We start from the raw sequence: 24060 nt of genomic DNA on the forward strand, positions 1-24060 counted from the left end.
AAAAAAAATGATGTATTTTTACTACCAAGATGCAGGAGCCTGGTGTTGTGGTACCTATCTTCAATATACAGAAGCAAGTGGACCAGGAATTCAGTCATCCTTGGCTACATAGCTAGTTAGAGGGTAGCCTAGGTATCTGAGACTCTACCTTGGGGGTAAAGAGGGAAAGCCAAAGGTAACTAACGTGATATGCAATTGATTTTTCACTTTTTTTTTCATTTTTAAACTGTAGACATGATGCCTCTTCTGCATAACTATGTAACAGTTGATACAGACACCCTTCTATCTGATACCAAGTATCTTGAGATGATATATAGTATGTGTAAAAAGGTAGGTCCTTTTTATAATACTGGATCTCAGAAGGTTGTTGCTATAAAATGCTAAAGATAAAAAAAGATTTAAAAAGTGCTAAAGATATACACACTCCTGGATTATGCTGAACATAGTACACGTGGTCAAGCAATTCAAGGCTTTAAAAGTTATAAGCAGAAATTCTTTTGAAGCAGGAGAATTGGGAGTTCAAGGTTATTGTGCGGTACATCGCAAGTTTGAGATTGACAGAACAAACAAAGTCTTTGAATTTGGGGAAATAGTAATTCTTTGATAGAACACTTGCATAGACTTACATAGTAACGACCTATCTTCAATGTGTTGGTGTTAGACCAGTCTAAGAGCTATCAGCCTCTCTAAGATTTTGATTATAGGCCTGGGCGGGCACTTGTGCTTCAGGGTTTTATTTTGTTCTATTTACTTTTATTTTGGTTTTTTGAGACAGGGTCTCTCTGTGTAGACTTGGCTGTCCTGGACTCACTTTGTAGACCAGGCTGGCCTCAAACTCACAGCAATCTTCCTGCCTCTGCCTCCCAAGTGCTGGGATTAAAGGCGTGTGCAACCACACCTGGCTGTAGTTCATGTAAAAGAAAGGTTTGATGTTTAGTTTATACCTCTGTGAGAGAACATGATGTTTATGTATGATAGAGTCCAGAAAAGAATTCAGAATATATGCTTTTATCTTACAAACTAGGGTACCAGAAAAATAGGCTGTGGCATCTGTTCTCTTTACAATGAACAAAGTCTACATATTCATGTAAATTCCAACTGTAAATACACAGTTATACACAGAGGGTAATTATTTCTCTGATCTCACAGTGCCTTCTTGCAATTTGTATTCTTTGTTGATCAGGTTCTTACTGGAGTAGCCGGAGAAGATGCAGAATGTCACGCAGCAAAATTGTTAGAGGTCATCATTCTGCAGTGCAAAGGGCGTGGCATCGACCAGGTCAGGAAGGCTCAGTTTTCTGTTTGAGGCTTCAGAATGTGTTCTGTCTTCTGTGCATCATTACAACCTAAATGGCCAGCATTTTAAAGTTTTGGTTTATGTACATATAATTATCATATATTATTTTCATGTCATGTCATTTTCTTGCCTTGGTTAGTTTTGATAGGTTGCTTCAGTAATTAACTGCATTACCAAGCACTTTATGTAAATAGACTCTGAGTTCAGGATTGATAATAGGTGGGGCTTTTAACAGGACAGTAAAGACTTGATTTCCTCTAAGATTAGATCTATACTAGATATATATATATATATATATATATATATGTTTATATAGAATATATATGAGATAAAAGATATTAGATACTAGATAGATAGATATATTAGATTTATGACTAGATTAATACTAGTCAACTTAAAGCTACAGAAGATTCAGTTGAAGAAATGAGTAAGTTAATATAGTAAACTAGGTAGGATGCCATTACAATTTCAGAAGATAATGTACTCTCTGTTTACAGTGTATTCCATTATTCGTGGAAGCGGCTCTAGAGAGACTGACAAGAGAAGTTAAGACAAGTGAACTCCGAACAATGTGCCTGCAAGTTGCAATTGCAGCGTTGTATTATAATCCACACCTACTACTTAATACGTTAGAAAATCTTCGCTTCCCTAATAATGTTGAACCTGTTACAAATCATTTTATCACACAATGGCTTAATGACGTTGACTGTTTCCTAGGGTAAGTAACAATACAGTGTGACTTTATGAGGGACTCTGCTTATGTCATACAAGAGACTAAAAATGTAATTTCCATTTTTATTTACTGTTTTAGGCTTCATGACAGGAAGATGTGTGTTCTGGGCCTCTGTGCTCTTATTGATATGGAACAAATACCACAGGTTTTAAATCAGGTTTCAGGACAGATTTTGCCAGCTTTTATCCTTTTATTTAATGGATTAAAAAGAGCATATGCCTGCCATGCAGAACATGAGAATGACAGCGATGATGATGATGAGGCTGAAGATGATGATGAAACCGGTAAGGGATTTGTGGTATACAGAAAAAAACAGAAGCACCATAGAACTGTTTGTTTTCTTTTGAGCACAGCCCTGGCAGTCCTGGAACTCACAGAGATCTGCCAGCCTCTACCTCCTGAATAATGGGATTAAAGGTGCATGCCACCACGCCCAGCTATCAAAAGAATTCTTTATCATAGTATCATAAGCCAAATGCTTTTTGATTCATTCATATGAAGCCATGTGATGGACAATACCCCCTATTCCAATGCCTGATGATAGACTAAAACTTTTAAATCTCAGCCTAAGCATGAGGCTTTTTTTGTTTTTGTTTTAAAGTTAAACTTGAAAGTTTTTGTCTTTGTCATAGAATGGCACGCACATAAAATGGCGTGTTTATGTACTAAGTTGAGTTTATATAAGTGTTCCAGAAAGGCTGGTGGCAAGCCTTTAATCCCAGCACATAGGAGGCAGAGTACTAAATCTGAAGTTCCAGGACTACACAGAGAAACCTTGTCTTTAAACAAAATAAGAAAGTTAAGCAAGGTGAACTGGAAATGTATCTCAGTTGCTAGACTGCTTGCCTAGCAATTCACAAAGCCTGGATTATAACCAAGCACATAGGAAGGTCAAATTTAGTGCTGTGTTGTGGAGTCGGCAAGTGGTGCACTTACTTATATGTGAAATCAAAACACTATATAAAAAATGAACATTAACGTAATTAGATATTGGATGGAATACTTAGCTGGTAAGACTACAGACTACCAATGTAAATTGACTGAAACTTGCAATCTCATAACCTCAACTGACCACAAACGGTGGCTGTTAGCAGGAAGTATCTAGGATAGTAGTAATAATTGTTTTCTCACCAAAGAAAGTCTCCCCCCCATACCAACTTTATTTCTTTTATTGCTTGGCGTGTAATTTAAACACATTCTTGCAACTGTTCTTTGAAAATTTTCATGACTAATAATTTACTAGAGTATTGAAGTAAATGTCACTTAGCTGAGTAACAGAACATTTCATTGTCATAAACAACTGACTTGGCAGAGGAACTGGGCAGTGATGAAGATGATATTGATGAAGATGGGCAGGAATATTTGGAGATTCTGGCTAAGCAAGCTGGTGAAGATGCTGATGATGAAGACTGGGAAGAAGATGATGCTGAGGAGACTGCTCTTGAAGGCTATTCCACAATCATCGATGATGAAGACAACCCTGTTGATGAGTATCAGATCTTTAAAGCTATATTTCAAAGTAAGCCAATTTATTATATGTAAAATCATTAACTGGACAAATCTGTTCTGTCTGTTCCTTAGATAATGGGTGAGGCAAAGCAATCAAAAGTATTGCTCCATTTGAGATTTAGGATATTTGTTTCACCAATTTTTTAGAAATGGAAACTTTGAGTTCAATTAACCAGCAAATACATGGTGGCTCATAACCATCTGTAATGGAATCTGATTCCTTCTTCTGATTTACAGGAAAAGAGAGCACTTATATACATAAAATAATCATGTATACAGTGCTCTGCCTGCATGTACACCTGCAGGCCAGAAGAGGGCATCAGATCACATTATATAGAACGTTTTGAGCCACAATGTGCTTGCTGGTAATTGAATTCAGGACATCTGGAGGAGTAGTCGGTGCCCTTAAACTCTGGGCCCCCTTATTGTTTGTTTTTTGAGACAGGGTTCTCTGTGTAGTCTTGGCTGTCCTGGAGCTCACTCTGTAGACCAGGCTGGCCTCGAACTCTTTTGTTTTGTTTTGAATTATTTATAGATGTCTCTGTAATGGGGTGTGTACAAATTAATATGAGTGCTTATGGAAACCAGAGGGATCAGATCACTTGGAACTCGGAATTACAGCTTCTATTAGCCAAATGATAACTGATTTTTTGGTTTTTGCTTTTTGTTTTCTAGACAGGGTTTCTCTGTGTAACCTTGGCTGTCCTGGATTCACTCTGTAGACCAGGCTGGCCTTAAACTCAGAGATCCACTTGCCTCTGCCTCCCAAGTGCTGGGATTAAAGGTCTACACCACCACGCCCAGCTTAGACTTAATCCTTTTGAGATAGAAAAGGAAATTCTGTTTTTATTATTATATCTGATGTTCTTCCTCTGCCTCTATATAGCAATCCAGAATCGCAATCCTGTATGGTATCAAGCTTTGACTCATGGTCTTAATGAAGAACAAAGAAAACAGTTACAGGACATAGCAACTTTGGCTGATCAAAGAAGAGCAGCTCATGGTATGTTAGTGAATCATAATTTCTGATATCTGATGCAATTACTGACTGCATACACCTTTAATGTTATGTGAATGGACATAACATTATGTAAAGGTATGTGGGCTGGAGATGTACACACTAAGTTGTCTTAAGGATAACTTTACATTGTACCCAGTGTATAGGAGATGTACTTCCATTTTACCCATTAGATATATGTTATTTTTTGAAACAGGATCTTTCTTAAAGATTATTGCATAATGAAAAATAAAGCCTCCTTTTTTAAATCATTAAGTCAAAATTCGCTAAGAACTCCATAGATCTGTAGTCCATGTGTCAGTTATTGGGTTAAGCTCTCCTTATAAATGTATTACCAGTTTCCCCCAAAGCCAGAAGACAATCAGATTGACCATTAATGGTTCACTTCCTTGTTTTCTAGAATCCAAAATGATTGAGAAACATGGAGGATACAAATTCAGCGCTCCAGTTGTGCCAAGTTCTTTCAATTTTGGAGGCCCGGCACCAGGGATGAATTGAGTTTCCGTTTTCTTTCCTGCTGTGTGAGTGTGGTGAAGAGCTTGTGTTCCTCCTCATAGTGGTTCCAGAACCGGTTCATGTTATCTACTAACTGATCAATAGATGGACAGAGACCCCAGGAGGTGGGAGCTGATCATGTGACCTGGCACTGGACGAGAAACTAGAGGGATTTGGGGAGGGGTTAACTTGGGGGGTTATTTTCTTTATTTTTTGAAGAAAGTAAGATCCTGACTCTGAAGCTTCAAGAGACACTGTGGAAATACGAAGCGAGGGGATGTCATGAAGGCAGCTTTTCTTTTTCTGAGGAAAAAAATAGGCATGGGCTACAGGACTATTTAAAATGTCTCATTTACAGTATAAAGTTCAAAGCTAGATGTAATTTTTACACCTCTAAGTATTTGTCCGATTTTTGTCTCTTCCTTACCATTGGGTATCCTTTATATGTAAATAAGATAAGGTAATCACATAGCCTTATTCCGTCTTTACCATTTTCATTCATCAGATTGTTCCTATGTAGATTGGACATTTATTGTAGCACTACATAACTGATTTTAAAATCTGTAAATGAATTAGCACTTTCATATTGAAACAAGCCTGCTAGCCTATGTATAAAAGCAAAACTGTTTGCTGTTTATAAAAAGGGATGTAATAGGGTGGGGGGCTGGGGTAATTTCAGGTTAATTATTAATTTAAAAATGAACTAGCAATTTTGTATCTGGTGACTTTGTGGTGCACTCACCTCTGGTAGTGACTTGAATTCGGTATGTAAAAAGGGGTTAGTGATGTTTTATTGCTGCTAAAAATGGCAACTCCCTCTATGTCCTTTTTTGTTCCTTAAAGCTCTCAGTGTACAAGTGGACATTTGGATACCAGACCTCATGTAACAAAGGTGATATCTGAAGCATGTAAATTGGATATAAAATTCTACTCTTAAAGAGTTGATCTAGAGTATGGCTAAACATCTATATATGCAATCTATTAAAAGAACTTAATTCGGCAATTATGTCTTCATTTGATTGCAGTTTATTCCTAACTAATCCCTATCCCCCATTGCCCTGTTTTAATCTTGTACCAGAAAGAGTGCAAATATACTTAATATCTGCCCAGTTCCTATTCCTCATCTCTTCTATCCCGTCTTGATTATGGTATCTTACCCTAACTCTGTAGACTGAAGGCACATGGTTCCCTCTAGAAACCACTATTGATACCACTGCAGAAATAAGCCAGCAACAACAGGGTAGCGAGGTGGGCTTCTCCCCTCTCTTCCTAAATGCATGTTCAAAGATAAACCTTTATTGATCTTAAACATCTGTCAGATGAGTCATACATTGGATTATTTTTTATATACATGTAAACACAATATTTCAAATTGAAAGCAACATCTCAGTGGATTCAAAACTACTACATACTGTTGTCTAAAACAAAGTTTATAATTGTACAAATGAAATGCACATATTGATATTTAAAATGCATAATTAAGAAAACCTTTTGGTGTTGTGTTTTTCTTGTATACCAATACTTAAGGCCACTGGTGTTGGCACTGTTTGGTTTTCTACTTTAATTCTGAAGGAGTCAAAGTATCTCTGAATATAACCAAGAAAAAGATGTCTGCGTGTGTGGATGCAAACTGTTGTTCAAGTGTGCTTCTACTCCCCGTCCTCATAGTTGGGACACTAAACGTGTATACCCTGGGTTGCTTAAGAGAATGTCACTATTCTATAAAATAAATAAAATAAAAATGAAGTAGTTTTTGTACAGAGGGGAGAATACTATTAACATTATCGTCTTCCTTTAGGTTTTTGTACCTAATCTACTTTATAAATTTTCAGACTTCACTAATCTTTGAATTGATCAGATTTTCATGTTGTTACTGGAAAACCATATCTAATAAAGGTTTTAGTTAGTCCCATACACTAACTACAGAATGAAAATTTTATTTGTGGGTTTTTTTTTTAATCAAGAAACTATAGCAGCATATATTTTTTTAAAGCCTGGTCTACAGAGCCCGTTCTTTTTTGTTTTTCGAGACACAGTTTCTCTGGGTAGCCTTTGGATGTGCTGGATTCACTTTGTAGACCATGCTGGGCACGAAATTACAGAGAACCGCCTGTCTCTGCCTCCTAAGTGCTGGGATTAAGGGCGTGCACCCCCACCACCCAGCCAGAGCCTGTTCTAGGACAGCCATGACTATCCGGAGAAACCCTGTCTCAACAATGGAAAACAAAAAAACCGTAGTCTCTTACATAATATCATCTAATCTCCATTTATATATCTTTAACTTGATGTCAGAATTGGTAGTGTTCAAGTGGTAGTTACAATGCATTAAACACACCTTCTTATCATTTCTTTTTCTTCAGCTTAATCTCAAATTTTAAGTTTGTAGAAGATGCCAGTAGACTTTCAAACAATTATTTTTCTATGTAGCCCTTGCTTCCTGGAACTTACCATGTAGACCAGGCTGACTTTGAACCCTATGCCTCCCTGATAGGAGTAAAGGTTGTGTTATCATGCCCTTCAAAGGTATTGTTCTTGTGTAGTATTTTTTTTATTTACTCATTTTTATTGAGTTTTGCCAGAAGAGTGTGTCAGACCCCCTGGAACTAGAGATTCTTGTGAGGTGCCATGTAGGCGCTAAGAACTGTGCCTGGGTCCTGTGGAAAAGCAGCCAGTGCACTTGACCCTGAGATCTATCTGTACCGTCCTCATTCTCCTATTTTTAGCTCTGAAAGAGATCTAGAGTGCAGTGCAGGTGCAGGCCAGAACACGGTATTGGATCTACTCTGGAACTGGAATTAAGAATTGTTGTGAGCTACTCCATGGGTGCTAGGAGCTGAGCCCAAGTCCTCTGCAAGAGCAGACTTGGGTTTCTTGTTTTATGTTTTTGAGACAGGGTCTCTCTCCTTAACCTTGACTATCCTTGACTGGCTTTGTAGACCAGGCTGGCCTCACACTGAGTCCTGAGATTACAGCTGTGCCACCGAGGCCAGCAAGAGCAGGCATTCTTTACCTGCTGACTCAACCCTCTAGCCTCGGCGGCTGGAACTTTCTGAGACACTGTATCTGTCACCAAACAACAGGAAGATCAGTTAAGATCTCTTTTAATTTATTATTACTTATGTGCTGGGAATCAAATTCCAGTCTTAGGGAAGAATAATTTGATCTTGACCACTAAGCCTCCACCCCACTCCACTCCCCCTCCTTTTTTTTATTTAAAAAAAAAAAAAGATGTGGATAGTCTTGGCTGACCTGGAACTCACTTGTAGACTAGGCTTAAACAACAGATCTGGCTCCCAGAGTGCTGAAATTAAAGGCGTGGGGCCGTTACATGGTGAATGAACCTTGCCTTTTTCTTTCTATTTTAACGGCTTTTTGAGACAGGGTTTCTCTGTGTAGCTACCGTTCGCTGTCTTGGACTCTTTGTAGACAGGCTGGGCTCGAAATTACAGCGATCCGCCTGCCTCTGCCTCCCAAGTGTGCTGGAATTAAAGGGGCACCACCACCGCCTGGCCAACCTGTACACTTGAAAGATGTTTTAACACCAGAATGGAACTCAGGAAACACGTTCCCTTGGGGAAGAGGTTTTGCCCATATTTCCATAGGCGACGAAAGACTAGGGGCCGCATCAAAAGGACTAAACATCAGATCTGAATAAGAGAAGGGCCCAGAAGGACTCAAAGAAGAGCTGCAAAGCAGCAGTGTAGACAACGCAGAGTGCAATGCAAGCCATTTCTTGAGCCTCAAGATTCTTACAAATTTTGTAAACTAGCGACACTATAGGCTCCTTATATTTGAGCACAGTATGATGTGTAGGCAAGGCTGCTTATGTGAGGAAAAGGTATATTTCAGGTTTTTTTAAAAAGGAGCTACACAACCAGAACTTACTGTCACCATGCCCGTCAAGAGTAGTCAGGTGGATAGCTAGCCACACCTGGCTGAACTGGAACTTTTTGGATCAGATTCGTATCATAGAGACCCACCTGCCTTTACCTCCCAAGCACTTGGATTAAAATTATGCATTGCCATACCCAACTTGTGTGTTATCTTAAACCAAACCAACAAGGAAAAAAATAGGAACTTTCTTGACCTTGTAATGCCCCAATGTTTTCCAGATGGAATCTTGACTACTGTTTTGCTCCCCATCAGAAATTAACAATTTTATTCAGTTTAAATATACAACAGTGTTCCAAACAATCTTGAAAAAGGACATGATTTAGGCGGCACATTTCTTCCCAGGAGACAGAGACAGGCAGATCTCTTGAGTTGGAGGCAAGCCTATAAAGGTTACACAGAAAAACCCTGTCTCAGAAGAAGAAAAAATTTTTTATTTAGTGTATTGCTTCTGGACAAAGAATAAAGAGCTGAGAAGGAAACCCTATACCTGTGACCATTTAACAGGGAGAGAATTGATAGATGGCCCTTATAAGAGCAAGTACCTACACGCCAAGGCGGCTCACTCAGCTCATGTATCATATCCCGAAATGAATCAAAGGATCTCTAAAGACCAACATAATTTTAGATTAGACTAGGCAGAAACACAAAAATTAAGACTGCAGATTTACATGTGCACAAGATTATAAATCTGGGGCAACTTCAGCTTCTTAGCAAGGTGTGCTCCCACACATGATATGCTCACATTCAGGCAAAACACCAGAGCACATAAAATATTAAAATCAAAAAGACAATAGCTCCTGTGGCATGAGCGCCTGCCTGGCCTGCAAAAGACTGAAAAAAAGCAACCGAGAAAATACTAGCATATCAGAAATCTGATGGCCTGATAACCAAAAATAGAAAAACTCAAGTGGAAGGCTCTAGATTTAACCTAGCACTTCCCAAATCTTACCAATACTTTTTTTTTTTTTTTGGTTTTTCGAGACAGGGTCTCTCTGTGTAGCCTTGACTGTCCTGGACTCACTTTGTAGACCAGGCTGTCCTCAAACTCACAGCGATCTGCCTGCCTCTGCCTCCCGAGTGCTGGGATTAAAGGCGTGAGCCACCACGCCCAGCCTTACAAGATAATTTTTTAAAGTATATAGTGCCCAGATTTGATCCCTAGCAGCATGCACTGGAGCACACAAAGAATAAACCTACACATTTCTGATAGTAAAATGGTTACAACAGGGGAGAGGGTGTCAAAAAAAAAGTTGGTTACAATAGAATTAGCACACCTAACAGTTTGTTCAATGAGTAGCCTGGAGTTTAGAATTTACTGAACTTCATAAAAGGTGTTTAAAATGTTTTGACTATATCATCTGTGAATACAGAAAATAAAGTATAAGTCTCTTGTTTTTAGTTCAGTTCTGTACTGAAATTAAAGTAGAAAACTTAAATAAGCAAAGCCAGCCAGTAGCAAGCAACCTAATCCAATGTCACATCCCATTTTTCTCAAGGGCTAAGGAGTAAATCCAGGCATGATGGGGCAGGCCTTTAATTTCAGCAAAAATTTCCAGGCCAGCCTGGTGCATGAAGGTTACAGAGAAACCATATCTTGACAAAAAGACAAAAGGAGTAAATTCAACAGGGTGTTGAAGGTGTTTTCACAAGCATTCCAACTGTTGAACCACTGTCCTGAAGAGCATTAATATTGTTTAGGACCTGAGATGGTGGCACATGCCTACAATCCCATTAGTGGCCGGATGGAGGTGTTCTCGAAGAACAAAAAAATCCAAAAACCAATAATGGTAACATACCTGTCTCGCCCGGGTTTGGAAGGCCTGGGGGATCATTAGTTAAAGAGCATGTCATCACCTCTACATAGCAAATCTGAGGCCAGATAGAGTCATGTGAGATGCTCTGAAAAGTAAAATATAAAAAAGAATGCTTAAGAGTTCTAAGTCCTGTTCCCCTTTAAGTGGCATTTGAGTTACAATTATGGAAGTATGCGTCAGAGTAAACACAGTGGACTGGAATGTCGTTGGGCCTGCTGTGGTAGCCGAGTCTACAGAGACTATTTACAGCCTCCTGGACTACACTGCAAAACTCAGTCCCAAAAGAAACCGGGTGAGGGCAAGGATAGGGACACTGTTTAAGTTCTTACAATAATCGGCAACAAACTCATAATTTCTACTGGTTATCTCTAATGTATTTTCCAACTTATTCTTCTATCTCTTCCATCATCACCTGAAATCCAAGAATCCGAGTAAAATCTGCTAATGCCGGCTAGTCTTCCTGTCCTATTGGAATATACACCCGGCAACTCCCATTGACTCCGGATGCCACACACACGCTCCTTCCCGAGTACAGACCGAAATGAAATGTTTCTTAAAAGGGTTGGGCCGAGAGCGCCAAGAAATCACACCACACACGCCACAACTCATGCATGTTTCCCTGGGCTTAAGGAGGCCGACAGATGCTTCCTCCGACCTTTCAGTCCCACACAACAGGGAAAGCACATACAACGGAGCGCAGCGACGCCGAGTCGGCCGACTTCAAGCTTTTAAGAGCCACAAGTTCACCGACACACTAGATCACTCGCACAGCCTCCCAGCGGAAGCTAACTCCGCCGGAATTGCAGCAGCAGCGGCGGCGGCGATGAGCTCAACTTCACATCGCATGGCCATGCCCCGACATCGGGAAGGGCGGGCACGATGCGAACCCCGTCCGCCGTCAGCGGGGACAGCAGAGCCCCCAGTGCAGGCCTCGGCCGGCTCCGGGAGCCCCCAGGGAGATCGCGGGCCCTCCGTGTCGCCCTCGCTCCATCTTCCCTCTCCATGGAACTACACTTGGCAATAGCGTGGCAAGGCCCTTTCGGCCCACTCCGAGCGCTCCGGGAGGCCCACCGGGAGCTCCGCAGCATCCACTTCGGTCCTGTAGGGAAAATGGCGCCCATCACCCCATTTCCCTCCCGGGCAATCAAAAGGACCAACCTCCCTCCCCTGCTACAAAATGGCGCCTCCCGCTGGGGCCCCAGAATCGGCATGATCCACTCGCCGTGGGGGTGGAGCCACCCGGGACGAGCGGTTTTGTCAACCAGTAAGAAACAGAAGCTTTGGTTCTGATTTGGCGCCAGCCACTCAGGCGCGGGTGGGAAGGCCGGGCTACAATGACGTACGAAAAGAGGGCGTGGTCGGCGGCCGGTTCCTGCCGGTCAGCTCAATATGGACCAATGGCGAGCCAGGATCTTCCGGTGAGTGACGTAATGCCAGCCCAATGGAGGCTAGGGGCGGGCTTGAGACTTGGTATGCCTGTTGCGGGGCCTGGGGGCCGGGCGGCTGTTTCCTGTCCTGGTGCATGGTGGTCGGACGAAGGAATTGTTGGAAAATTTTCTCGGAGGTTCGTATATAAATGTGTTTTTACCCAGTGTGCATTATTCTCCGCCCGGCCGCCGCCCTCAGCGCGGCGGCGCGGGCCCACTCGGGCCCGGGCTCTAGGTTTGAGCTGCTCACGCCCGGCCCTCGGCCCGGCCGATCCCACGGCCGTGTCCGGAGCGGAGCCCGGGCAGAAGCGGAGTTTATTAATAACCCGAGGCCGCCGCTCCGGGGCGGCGGAGCTCTCCCTGCTGAGGCCCGCAGCATCCCCCTGCCCTCCCCCCTCCACGCCGCGCCCCGCCTGCTCCCCTTAGGGGGCAGCCGACGGGAGGGAGAGAGCCAGCGGGGAGGGAGGAGCTCAGGGGAGCGGGCCCGCTTTGCCCGGCCTGACCTCCGCGCGGAGCGAGTCCCCAGGCGCACCGTGGCGGAGCTGGCCCGGCTGGGCCTCGGGGCTTCGGTTCACAGCAGGCCCCAGCAGGGGCGCGGGCCCCGCGGCTCGGCACGTCGCCTGCGCGTCGCAGCACCCGGGTCTCTTCCTAGTCTAGTCGGAGTAGGCACATTTGTTCTTTTTCACATCTTTTTTTTTTTTTCCTAACATCGAATATTCAAAAATAATCTCTTGGAATGTTTTATAAATGGAACTATTGTTCACTCTGAACTTTCTCCCTTCCGTTACACGAAGATTTAATAAGTGGATGAGACTACCACTGCCCACCTGCTTAGAATCAAGCCCTGCCGTCGCTTTTGAAATATCCAAATCATCCGTTGGAATTTTGAGAAATAACCAAGTTTTAGATTGTGTTCAGTTTCTTCCTTAATTTTACTGGGGAAGATGTGTTCTGTTGTAGTTGGCAAAAACCTGTTAACATGTTAACAATTCATTCTAAGTATATGTTAAATTCATTGTGAAGTGTAGAGATAACACCAATAAGAAGCATACATTATATCCTCAAATTTTGACTACTTGGAGGTTTAATCAATCGACTCTACAAATATCCGCTTCCCCGTTGTTTATTTTGAAAAGTTTTATCTGCGCAGTGGCTCTGTCTATAAACATAGCATTCACAGTGTAGTTTGGAGAGGTGCCCAGATCGCAAAGCTACCCTTGATTATATTATTTACAGCTAGCTACACACTGTGAGGTACTAATCTCGAAATGAGTGCCTGAGTGACAGCTTTTCTGGTAGAATTCACATACCTTCCAAAACCTAAGTTCAACTTGGTTAATTGTGGCTACTAAGGCTAAGATTGGAGCGTGGTGGTGCACGCCTTTAATCCCAGCACTTGGGAGGCAGAAGCAGGTGGATTGCTGTGAGTTCAAGGCCAGCCTGGTCTACAAAGTGAGTCCAGGACAGGCAAGGCTACACAGAGAGACCCTGTCTGGGGGGAAAAAACCCCAAAGATTTGCCTCCACTACTGATTGTGTTTAAGGCCTGCCTAAGTAACCTAGGAGTGAGGTCCTATCTCAAAGGTTTAAATCACATTAGGATTGTAGCACAGTGGTAGAATGCTTACCATGTACAAGGCCTTAAAATAACCCCTAAAACTGCAAATTACGGTGCTTACGCACAACTATAATCCTAGCACTTGGGAGTAGAGATGGGAGGATCAAGAAGTCAAGGTCGCCGGGTGTGGTAGTGCACGCCTTTAATCCTAGCACTGGGGAGGCAGAGGCTGGTGGATTGCCTTGAGTTCAAGGCCAGCCTGGTCAACAAAGTGAGTCCAGGACAGGCAAGGCTCCACAGAGAAACCCTGTCTGGAAAAACCAAAAAAAAAAAAAAAAGATTTCAAGGTCATTTTTGGCTACATAGTGAGTTCAGGACCAGCCAGCCGTGCCATACAAGAGCTTGTTTCAGGAAAGGGAACGGAAAAAAAAAAAAAAAGTAGCCTGGGGCAAGCCTTCAATACACCATTAATTCCAGCACTCTGGAGGCAGGTGGATTTCTGAGTTCAAAGTCAGCCTGGTCTACAGATGGAGTTCCTGGACAATCGGTAGGGCTACACAGAGAAACCCTGTCTCAAAAAGAAAAAAAAAAAGATAAATACTCCACCTTGTCTCCAAGGAGGCTGGAAGGTGTCAGGTCCCCTGGAGTTAGGGCTGGAGTGATTGTGAGCTTCCGTGTGGGTGCTGGGAACCATCTCTTCAGCTCCTCAGTTTACATGTCTGTTTACCTTCTCTGTGTATGTGTGTGCCACAGTTTACATGTGGAGTCGGGGACAGCTGATGGAGTCTGTGCTCTCCCTCCACAATGTAGGTCCAAGGAGTTGTGCCTTTACCCTTAAATCGTAGCACTGAGCCTCTTCCCGGGCCTTTATGTCTCGGGTGTAATATCCTAGTAATGGAAATACATTCACAGCTGGGCTGCGCCTGTCTGTATTCCCAGCACCTGCACAGCAGAAGGATGATTACGGAGCCTGGGTTTCGTCAGTGAATTCCAGGTTAGGGTTACATAGAAAGGCCCTGGGAACGGGTGGGGCTGGGGAGAGAAGCGCCAGACAGAACAAGAATGAAATTGCACAGATTTACACTGCTAACAGGTTTGGGGATTCCAATTTCTCCACGTCTTGATAATTTTTATTTTGTGTTGTTTTTGTGTTTTGAGGCAGAGTACCTCTATTTAGTCCTGCTTTACAGCCCAGGCTGGCCTTGAACTCACTGAGATCAAGTGCACCACCACTGCCTGGCTTATATACAGTTCAAAAGCCTGGGTGGCAGCATTACCAGGCATACTCTCCTGCCATTTGCATCTTCCCCTCACTGTGCATTTTGGACATAATCTCACCATTTTACTGCTGGGTGAAGATCAAACACATAGCCTTGCAGGTGGTGGTCAGGAACTCTAGAGCGAGCAGTGGTTGGTTTCTCTTTACTGTCCCTATGCTTCATCTATGGGTAGCATATGTAACATGTCTTCTTGATGGACTTTTAGACTGTTGAACATTTTTTGCTCTTGTATATAGTCCTTCATTAAAAACAGTGTTTTTAAGATTTTCATTATAGGAGCTGGAGAGATGGCTCAGAGGTTAAAAGTACTGTCTGCTCTTCCTGAGGCCCTGAGTTCAATTCCTAGCATTAGCATGGTGGCTCACAACCATCTGTAATGAGATCTGGTGCCCTCTCCTTTCATGCAGGCGCACATACAGGCAGAACACAGATACATCTTTTTATTGTTTTGGTTTTTGCTTTTTGAGACAGGGTTTCTCTGTGTAGCTCTAGATATCCTGGAACTCACTCTATAGACCAGGATGGCCTTGAACTCACAGCAATTACCTGCCTCTACCTTCTGAGTGCTGGGATTAAACGCGTGTGCCGCCATGCCTGGCCTAAATAAATCTTTTTTATTTTTTTTTAGATTTTCATTATAATTTATTTGTGGTTTTGTTTGTTTTTGGGTTTTTGAGACAGGGTTTCTCTATAGCCTTGGCAGTCCTGGACTCCCTTTGTATACCTGGTTGACCTGGAACTCACTCAGATCTGCCTCTCTCGGCCTCCCAGTGCTGGGATTAAATGCATAATTTATTTGAAGGTGGGCACACACTTGCTGCAGTGCCTGTGTGGAGGTCAGAGGACAACTTGAGGAAATCTCTTTCCCTCCCTTTTGTGTATCCTAAGGATCAGAGTCAGGTCATCAGGTCATTTGTGGCATCTGCTGAGCCCCCTCACAGGCCCTCAGGAGCGTTTTGATAAATACTAAGACTCCTGTGGGTGATCATCTTTGTGTTTACTATATTGATGGGCATGATGCTTCACACCTTTAATTTCCAGCATTGGAAAGAGAGTTCAGGCCAGCCAGGGTTACATAGTGAGACTGTCTGAAAAAAAGCGGGGGAAATGTTTATTAATTTAATTATGTGTATGCTGATGGGTCTGAGTATTAGTATTGTCCATGAGTGCCTGTGGAGGCTGCAGCATCAGATCCGCTGGGGCCATAATTACAAGCAGCTGTGAGGTGCTTGGTGTGGGTGCTGGCAATTGAACTTGGGTCCTTTTGCAAGAGTATGCAAGTGCATACTTTCCGTGGCTTCTCGAGAGCATCCCCTGATCTACAGGACTGCTGCTGCAGAGGTGAGACACTGAAGTGTAAGGACACCAGGGTTCCAGGGCCGTCGGTGTGGGTTGTGGGTGTGGGCAGTGGTGGAAGTGGGCTCCCTCCTTTGTCTTTTTAATGATTAGTACCAAGTTGTCCAATTACAGTGTGACGTGGTTTTTTTACCTCTACACTATAGTCTCCGGCCCTGGAGTGAAGGTTGTTAGGATGCTAATGGTAAAGCCCTCAAGTAGCAGGTGTGAGGCCTGGGTTCTGTCCCTGCACCTCCAAGGGCCCTGAGCACAGTAGTAACAATACACAAGGAGGCTGCGTCCCTCTTTCTGACAGCACGCAGCTGGCACTGAGGTGTGTGCTCACATACATCAGCATTGTATGCACACACTCTAGAGTAGCTGCCCAGTGCTAAAGATCTCCAGAAGAGTGGTAGAGAATGAACTTAGGAGCCACGTTGAGCTGCTTCTGTAAGCAGTGTGATACTAGGCAAGGGAGGGCGGTGCTGTCTTGCAGCCCTAGCTGCTGCCTCCCCAGGGCTGGGGTGAAAGCCTGTGCCACCACACCCTGCTGCGAAGGGTTCTATTCTAAGATTTTTTGTTTGTTTGTTTTTTGGTTTTTCTAGACAAGGTTTCTCTGTGTTGCCTTGGCTGTCCTGGACTCACTCTGTAGACCAGGCTAGCCTTGAACTCACAGGGCTTAAAGGCAAGTGTCACCACGCCTGGCAATTCTAAGATTTCATTGCAAGGAATTTCCTTTTCTTTAAAGGATCCTAAACTAGAATGTTGTTTTGTTTTCTTTAGGAGCTAAGGGCCTGAACTCAGAGCCTTGGGCTTGCTAGGCAAGCAATCTACCACAGAGCTAAATTCCCAATCCGTAAATTATTTTTTCTTTTTGGTTTTTGGAGACTGGGTTTCTCTTGTAGTCCTGTCTGTCCTGGACTTTGTAGACTAGCCTGGGCTGGAACTCACAGAGATATGCCTGCCTCTGCTTCCCTGAGAGCTGGGGTTAAAGGTGTGTGCCACTTCATCAGGCTACTCTGGGTATCTTGATATGTTGGGAGGCAGAGGCAGGCAGGTCTCTGTCTGTCTGTCTGTCTGTCTGTCTCTCTTTCTCTCTTCCCGTGTGTGTGTGTGTGTGTGTGTGTGTGTGTGTGTGTGTGTGTGTGTGTGTGTGAGAGAGAGAGAGAGAGAGAGAGAGAGAGAGAGAGAGAGAGAGAGAGAGAGAGAGATGCCATAGCACTTGTGCCCTCTCTCTCCCCTTTGGGTCCCAGGAGTTAAACTATGGCAGGCATGCAGGAAGCTATCTAATGTACTAAATGATTATTGGCCAGGCTGCTCTGAATACCTTGATGTGTTGGAAATAGACAAGTCCAGGTGACAACCCTATCAGCATAAAGGTGAACTGGAGCCCTAGTGGGGTGTGTGGGTAATGTGATGCCTTTATTCAGAAAAAAAAAAAGCAGAATATATTTGATATCAAAGGAATGCAAGGTAATCAAACCCAGGAGACTGTCCAGCTGTTGGATGAACTTTTTATGGAATCTTTTGGGTTTTGTTTTATTTTGGTTTTAAGACAGGGTCTCTCCTAGAATTCACTGTGTGGACCAGACTGGCCCTTTACTCACAGTGATCCACCTCCCTAGTGCTGGGGTTAAAGGCATGTACCACCAATTCCTGGTTGGTTTGTTTTCTTGAATTATAAACTGAGGGACAGGGCTCGGGTAGAGCACTTGCCCAGCATGTTGTATAAGGCCCTGCCTGGATTGTCCCCAGCACCACAGAAAGCTGCATTGAAAAGATGTGAGATAGCCCTAATTTGTTTGTTCTTTGCTTTCTTTTTCTTCTTCCTCCTCCTCCTTTTTTTCTTTCTTTTGTGTTTGTGTGTCTATGTATGTAGTTTTATTTAAGCATGAAGAAAATGTGTATGTGAACCTTCTACTCATTTCCTGTGCTGTTTGCTGGTTGTCCTGATGGCCAGCCAGGCCACTCTCCTGATGGCTCTGAGGGGTAAACACTGTAACCAGTTTCAGCACAGTGAAGTTCATTTCCTTTCAGAAACCCCTGGGATAGCATTCTCAATGTGAGCTCACAGCTCCATAGCCAGTGCTGGGATAGCATTCTCTATGTGAGCTCACAGCTCCATCGCCAGCGCTGGGATAGCATTCTCTATGTGAGCTCACAGCTCCATAGCCAGTGCTGGGATAGCATTCTCTATGTGAGCTCACAGCTCCATAGCCAGCGCTGGGATAGCATTCTCAATGTGTGCTCACAGCTCCATAGCCAGCGCTGGGATAGCATTCTCTATGTGAGCTCACAGCTCCATAGCCAGCGCTGGGATAGCATTCTCTATGTGAGCTCACAGCTCCATAGCCAGCGCTGGGATAGCATTCTCTATGTGAGCTCACAGCTCCATCGCCAGCGCTGGGATAGCATTCTCTATGTGAGCTCACAGCTCCATAGCCAGCGCTGGGATAGCATTCTCTATGTGAGCTCACAGCTCCATAGCCAGCGCTGGGATAGCATTCTCTATGTGAGCTCACAGCTCCATAGCCAGCGCTGGGATAGCATTCTCTATGTGTGCTCACAGCTCCATCGCCAGCGCTGGGATAGCATTCTCTATGTGAGCTCACAGCTCCATAGCCAGCGCTGGGATAGCATTCTCTATGTGAGCTCACAGCTCCATAGCCAGCGCTGGGATAGCATTCTCTGTGTGTGCTCACAGCTCCATAGCCAGCGCTGGGATAGCATTCTCTGTGTGTGCTCACAGCTCCATAGCCAGCACTGGGATAGCATTCTCTGTGTGAGCTCACAGCTCCATAGCCAGCGCTGGGATAGCATTCTCTATGTGAGCTCACAGCTCCATAGCCAGCGCTGGGATAGCATTCTCTGTGTGAGCTCACAGCTCCATAGCCAGCGCTGGGATAGCATTCTCTGTGTGAGCTCACAGCTCCATAGCCAGCGCTGGGATAGCATTCTCTGTGTGAGCTCACAGCTCCATAGCCAGCGCTGGGATAGCATTCTCTGTGTGAGCTCACAGCTCCATAGCCAGCGCTGGGATAGCATTCTCAGTGTGAGCTCACAGCTCCATAGCCAGCGCTGGGATAGCATTCTCTGTGTGAGCTCACAGCTCCATAGCCAGCGCTGGGATAGCATTCTCTGTGTGAGCTCACAGCTCCATAGCCAGCGCTGGGATAGCATTCTCTATGTGAGCTCACAGCTCCATAGCCAGCGCTGGGATAGCATTCTCTATGTGAGCTCACAGCTCCATAGCCAGCGCTGGGATAGCATTCTCTATGTGAGCTCACAGCTCCATAGCCAGCGCTGGGATAGCATTCTCTATGTGAGCTCACAGCTCCATAGCCAGCGCTGGGATAGCATTCTCTATGTGAGCTCACAGCTCCATAGCCAGCGCTGGGATAGCATTCTCTATGTGTGCTCACAGCTCCATAGCCAGCGCTGGGATAGCATTCTCTATGTGTGCTCACAGCTCCATAGCCAGCGCTGGGATAGCATTCTCAATGTGAGCTCACAGCTCCATAGCCAGCGCTGGGATAGCATTCTCTATGTGAGCTCACAGCTCCATAGCCAGCGCTGGGATAGCATTCTCAATGTGAGCTCACAGCTCCATAGCCAGCGCTGGGATAGCATTCTCTATGTGAGCTCACAGCTCCATAGCCAGCGCTGGGATAGCATTCTCTATGTGAGCTCACAGCTCCATAGCCAGCGCTGGGATAGCATTCTCTATGTGTGCTCACAGCTCCATAGCCAGCGCTGGGATAGCATTCTCTATGTGTGCTCACAGCTCCATAGCCAGCGCTGGGATAGCATTCTCTATGTGAGCTCACAGCTCCATAGCCAGCGCTGGGCAATCAGGGTCCAGGCCTGGAATCCTCATTACATGCTCCTTTCTGGGTTTTTTGAGAGTTACGCTTAATTTTGACCTATTGGTCTGCTGGTGCTAGGATAGCAGCCACCTGCAGGGGCAGAAACTCAGTGTGTGGTCCAGGCTCATCCTTTTGGGGGTTGTTTTGTTTTGTTTTTCAAGATAGGGTCTCTCTGTGTAGCCCTGGCTGTCCCGGAACTCTGTGGAACAGGCTGCTCTCTAACTCACAGAGATCAGCCTGCCTCTGCTCCTGAGCACTGGAATTAAAGGTGTACACCACTACCACACAGGCTGCTTGTTAGTTTAAAAACCGTACCCTGCATATTAAGTGAAATTTCATCTTCTGTCAAGCACTAATTGCATCTTTAACAAATTTTGTATGTGTGTGTGTGATTCACAAGTGTTATTTGCAGATTTTTTTGTAAAAAAATTAAAAGATTTGTTTGTTTGCTTTGTTTAAGATAGGGTCTCACCAGATAGTTCTGGCTGTTCTAGAGTTCACTGTGTGAACTAGGCAGGCTGGCAGCGAACTCACAGGGACCCTCCTGCCTTTACCTCCTGAGTGCTGGGATTAAAGTTGTGTGCCACCATTCCGCCATTTGTGTATCTAATGTGCTCACTGGTGTGCACCTGTGGTGACTTGTAGGGACCAGTTCGTTTTTTCTACTAAGGACATTCTGGGGATGAAACTCGGGCTGTCAGACTGGACCGTAAGTGCCTTTACCTGCTGAGCCATCTCTGCTTCAATTCTTGTGCATCATTCCTTATACTCAAGTGTGCTCGTATTTTTCTTCTTCAAGGTACAAAATGTTGTTAGCGCAAATAAATCGGGATTCTCAGGGAATGGCAGAATTTCCAGGAGGAGGAATGGAGGCTCAGCATGTTACCCTATGCCTGACAGAGGCAGTAACTGTTGCAGGTAAGTGATTTGCTTGAAAGAATCAATGAAGGTTTCAACTAAGCAACTTTTTTTTTTAACTTTTTAAAAAAATCCCATACATGTATTCACTGTATCTTGATGATATCAGACTCCTCCCTTTCTCTAATATTTTCAACTTGGCTTGATAATTTTTTTTTTGTAAGTTCTAAAAAAAGATTCTATTTGAGTCTTTTAAGATCTAAACAGCTGGGCAGTGGTGGTGCACGCCTTTAATCCCAGCAGTTGGTAGACAGAGGCAGATGGGTCTCTGTGAGTTTGAGGCCAGCCTGGTGAGTCCAGGACAGCCAAGATACACACAGAGAAACCCTGTCTCGAAAAACCAAAAAAAAAAAAAACTTAAAAAAAGTTAAGCAACTTACTTTTTGCCTAGTTTTCATTTTCTAGAAAATAATATCATTAGTATGCACATATGTAGCTATATGAAGAATAATTTTGTTTTATTATAGATGGTGACAACTTAGAAAATATGGAAGGTGTAAGTTTACAAGCTGTAACCCTTGCAGATGGCTCCACTGCTTACATACAGCATAATTCTAAAGGTAAGGGCATCGTGTGGCCAGGGGGTTAATGTCAGTGACTCAGAACCCGTGCCAGCCAGGCCTCTGGTTCAGCCTCCTAAAGATGCTGTACTGCATTGGAGTCTTGAAGTTATTTCAGTTTAGCTTAAGTTTTGCTTTGGTCATTTTGGGCTACCTTTTGAAATAGCTAGAAGATACTGTGGGGGAAGTAGGGGAGGGGAGTAAGACATTTGCTACTTTTTTTACTCTGGGTTGTGATTTAATGTATTTACAAAACATGTAAAGAAGACATTTGGATTTCTTAAAATGACACCATCTCTGAATTGGTGTTTAGTTTGTTTCAGGAAATAGTTGAGTTCTAAAATCCTTCGTTGTATGGACAACTGCCACGTACATATGTATGTAGACAAAGGTATCCATAGCTCCTAGGGCTGAGACTGTCAGCTGGAGTCACGTCACCTGACTGGCGTGTCTGTTGAGCTTTCCCATGCTCAGGGTCATTGGTCCTGAGTGGTTCTGAGAGGTACACAGTTGAGTGCATGTAGCCTACTGTGATGAGCCAATCTTCCTCTTGAATTTATCTGATGGGGAATTGGAGGGAGGAAGGATGGCTGAGGGAGGGTTTTCTGCTTTCTGTAGGCCACTGGATGCGATATTGAATTGCTCACAACACTGAGGGAAGAGCCAAGATGGACATGGGCTTAAGTAGTGTATGTTTTTATAGTTGATATCATTTTGAAATTGTATACGGTTTTATTTATTTATTTATTTATTTATTTGCTGCTAAATTATTGGCTTGAATCTTCTGTTCCAGATGGGAGACTCATTGATGGCCAGGTCATTCAGTTGGAAGACGGCTCCGCCGCCTATGTTCAGCATGTCCCCATACCTAAAAGTAGTAAGTATTTAAGACACAACAGTGAGGCATGGTGGCCCGTGCCTTTAATCCCAGCACCTAGGGCAGGCAGCTCTCAGATTTTGAGGCCATCTTGGTTGATATAGTGAGTCCCACGTAAGCTAGCAAGGGTTATACAGTGAGACCATTTCTTGAAAACAACAAAAAAAGACACAAACCAAGAAATTCCCCTGATTGTCAGACCTCAGAATTTGCTGTTTCCAGCCTGTTCTTACTACCCAGGTCTAGTCTGACTTCTGGTCTTTCCCTGAAAAGAGAGGGGTCAATGGATACCAAACAGAGGGTCAGACTCATCCAAGACGCCTCAGGGCATGAGTAGACGGCAGTCCTGTGAGGAAACGTGGCCGTTGTTGGAGCTGGATCCCACACACTCATTTTCCCCTTATTTTCTCCTTCTTTCAACTCTCCTCATCCCTAGAATATATTCCTAAAAACAAGTCTCGCAATTCCCTTTTCCTTGAAATACTTTCTCAAACAACTTTACTGAGATTACTTAAGCTTCCACTGACTCATAAAGCAGGTGTGTGTGTTAATCTGACTCTGTTGCTGCTGTGTGAGTTAACTGGGACATGCTGAAGATGTGGGATCTAAATGTAAACATTGCTCTTGAGCAGGGGACAGTTTGCGGCTGGAGGATGGGCAAGCAGTGCAGTTAGAAGATGGGACCACTGCGTTTATTCACCATACTTCTAAAGGTACAGTAGCTCTGTGACTCTGAGTAACTTAAGGGAGCGGTGAGGGTGGGGCGGAGGTAGGGCGGCAGCCTTTGGCTGCTGGAATGCTGTCTTAGTAAGCAATTGAAGAACAAAGCAGCAGGTTGGGACATTATTAAGGAAAAAGCTTGTGGCAATTTGAGCTGTCCAGGAACAGTTTATTACAACAAACAACACAAACTCTGGAGCTAGGAGTTTGACTCTTAGGAACTGGCATGAATCTAAATTGTGGTTTCTGTATGTACTCAAAATGAATATGTTATTTTTAGATTAAATGGTATATTACAGCTGGGTGTGGTGGCGCACACCTTTAATCCTAGCACTTGGGAGGTAGAGGCAGGCGGATCTCTGAGTTTGAGGCCAGCCTAGTCTACACAGCAAGTCCAGGGCAGCCAAGGCTAAACAGAGAAACCCTGTCTTGAAAAACCAAAAAAAAAATGTTTTTAATTAATAATAATAATAAAACTTTTAGAAATGTTATATTAAAGCTGGGCGTGGTGGCGCATGCTTTTAATCCCAACGCTCTGGAGGCAAAGGCAGGCAGATCTTCGTGAGTTCGAGGTCTGCCAAGTCTACAAAGGGAGTCCAAGACAGCCAAGGCTACACAGAGAGACCCTGTCTTGAATCCGCCCCCCACCCCCCAAAAATGATAATATAGTCAATTTTAGATATGGGGCTTATGCCTATAATTCTGGGGCTTGGGAGGCAGCAGCAGGAAGAGACTGCAACTCTGAAGAGAGCCTGACCTC

General features: G+C 43.9%; 2 protein-coding genes and 1 long non-coding RNA gene across 6 annotated transcripts in view; 2 read left to right on the forward strand and 1 right to left on the reverse strand.

The window, feature by feature from the left end:
- Nucleotides 1–6055, forward strand: part of IPO7 (importin 7) — a 39843-nt gene extending 33788 nt beyond the window's left edge. The window contains exons 19-25 of the mRNA XM_084773406.1: nt 233–330; nt 1184–1279; nt 1795–2015; nt 2109–2314; nt 3343–3549; nt 4426–4542; nt 4958–6055. Coding sequence (XP_084629532.1) covers nt 233–330; nt 1184–1279; nt 1795–2015; nt 2109–2314; nt 3343–3549; nt 4426–4542; nt 4958–5055 — 1043 coding nt within the window. The 3' untranslated portion in view covers nt 5056–6055. The remainder of the gene's footprint in view (nt 1–232; nt 331–1183; nt 1280–1794; nt 2016–2108; nt 2315–3342; nt 3550–4425; nt 4543–4957) is intronic.
- LOC311592693 lies at nt 5686–11949 on the reverse strand. Its single transcript, XR_014777489.1, has 2 exons — nt 11351–11949; nt 5686–10845 (listed from the first exon to the last, which is right to left on the reverse strand). It is a non-coding gene; the product is annotated as an uncharacterized lncRNA (long non-coding RNA).
- A 245-nt stretch (nt 11950–12194) lies between these two features.
- Nucleotides 12195–24060, forward strand: part of ZNF143 (zinc finger protein 143) — a 35944-nt gene continuing 24078 nt past the window's right edge. Inside the window, exons 1-5 of one of the 4 annotated variants that reach the window (XM_084753862.1) lie at nt 12195–12324; nt 21025–21143; nt 21611–21703; nt 22497–22580; nt 23210–23293. In XM_084753862.1, coding sequence (XP_084609988.1) covers nt 12233–12324; nt 21025–21143; nt 21611–21703; nt 22497–22580; nt 23210–23293 — 472 coding nt within the window. In that variant the 5' untranslated portion in view covers nt 12195–12232. Of the gene's footprint in view, nt 12325–14200; nt 14292–14351; nt 16366–21024; nt 21144–21610; nt 21704–22496; nt 22581–23209; nt 23294–24060 lie in introns of those variants that run through there. The other 3 variants (XM_084753863.1, XM_084753864.1, XM_084753865.1) reach the window with 3 other exon arrangements.

The sequence above is a fragment of the Acomys minous genome, assembly GCF_964271855.1.
Source record: "Acomys minous genome assembly, chromosome: 2".
Lineage (NCBI taxonomy): Eukaryota > Metazoa > Chordata > Mammalia > Rodentia > Muridae > Acomys > Acomys minous.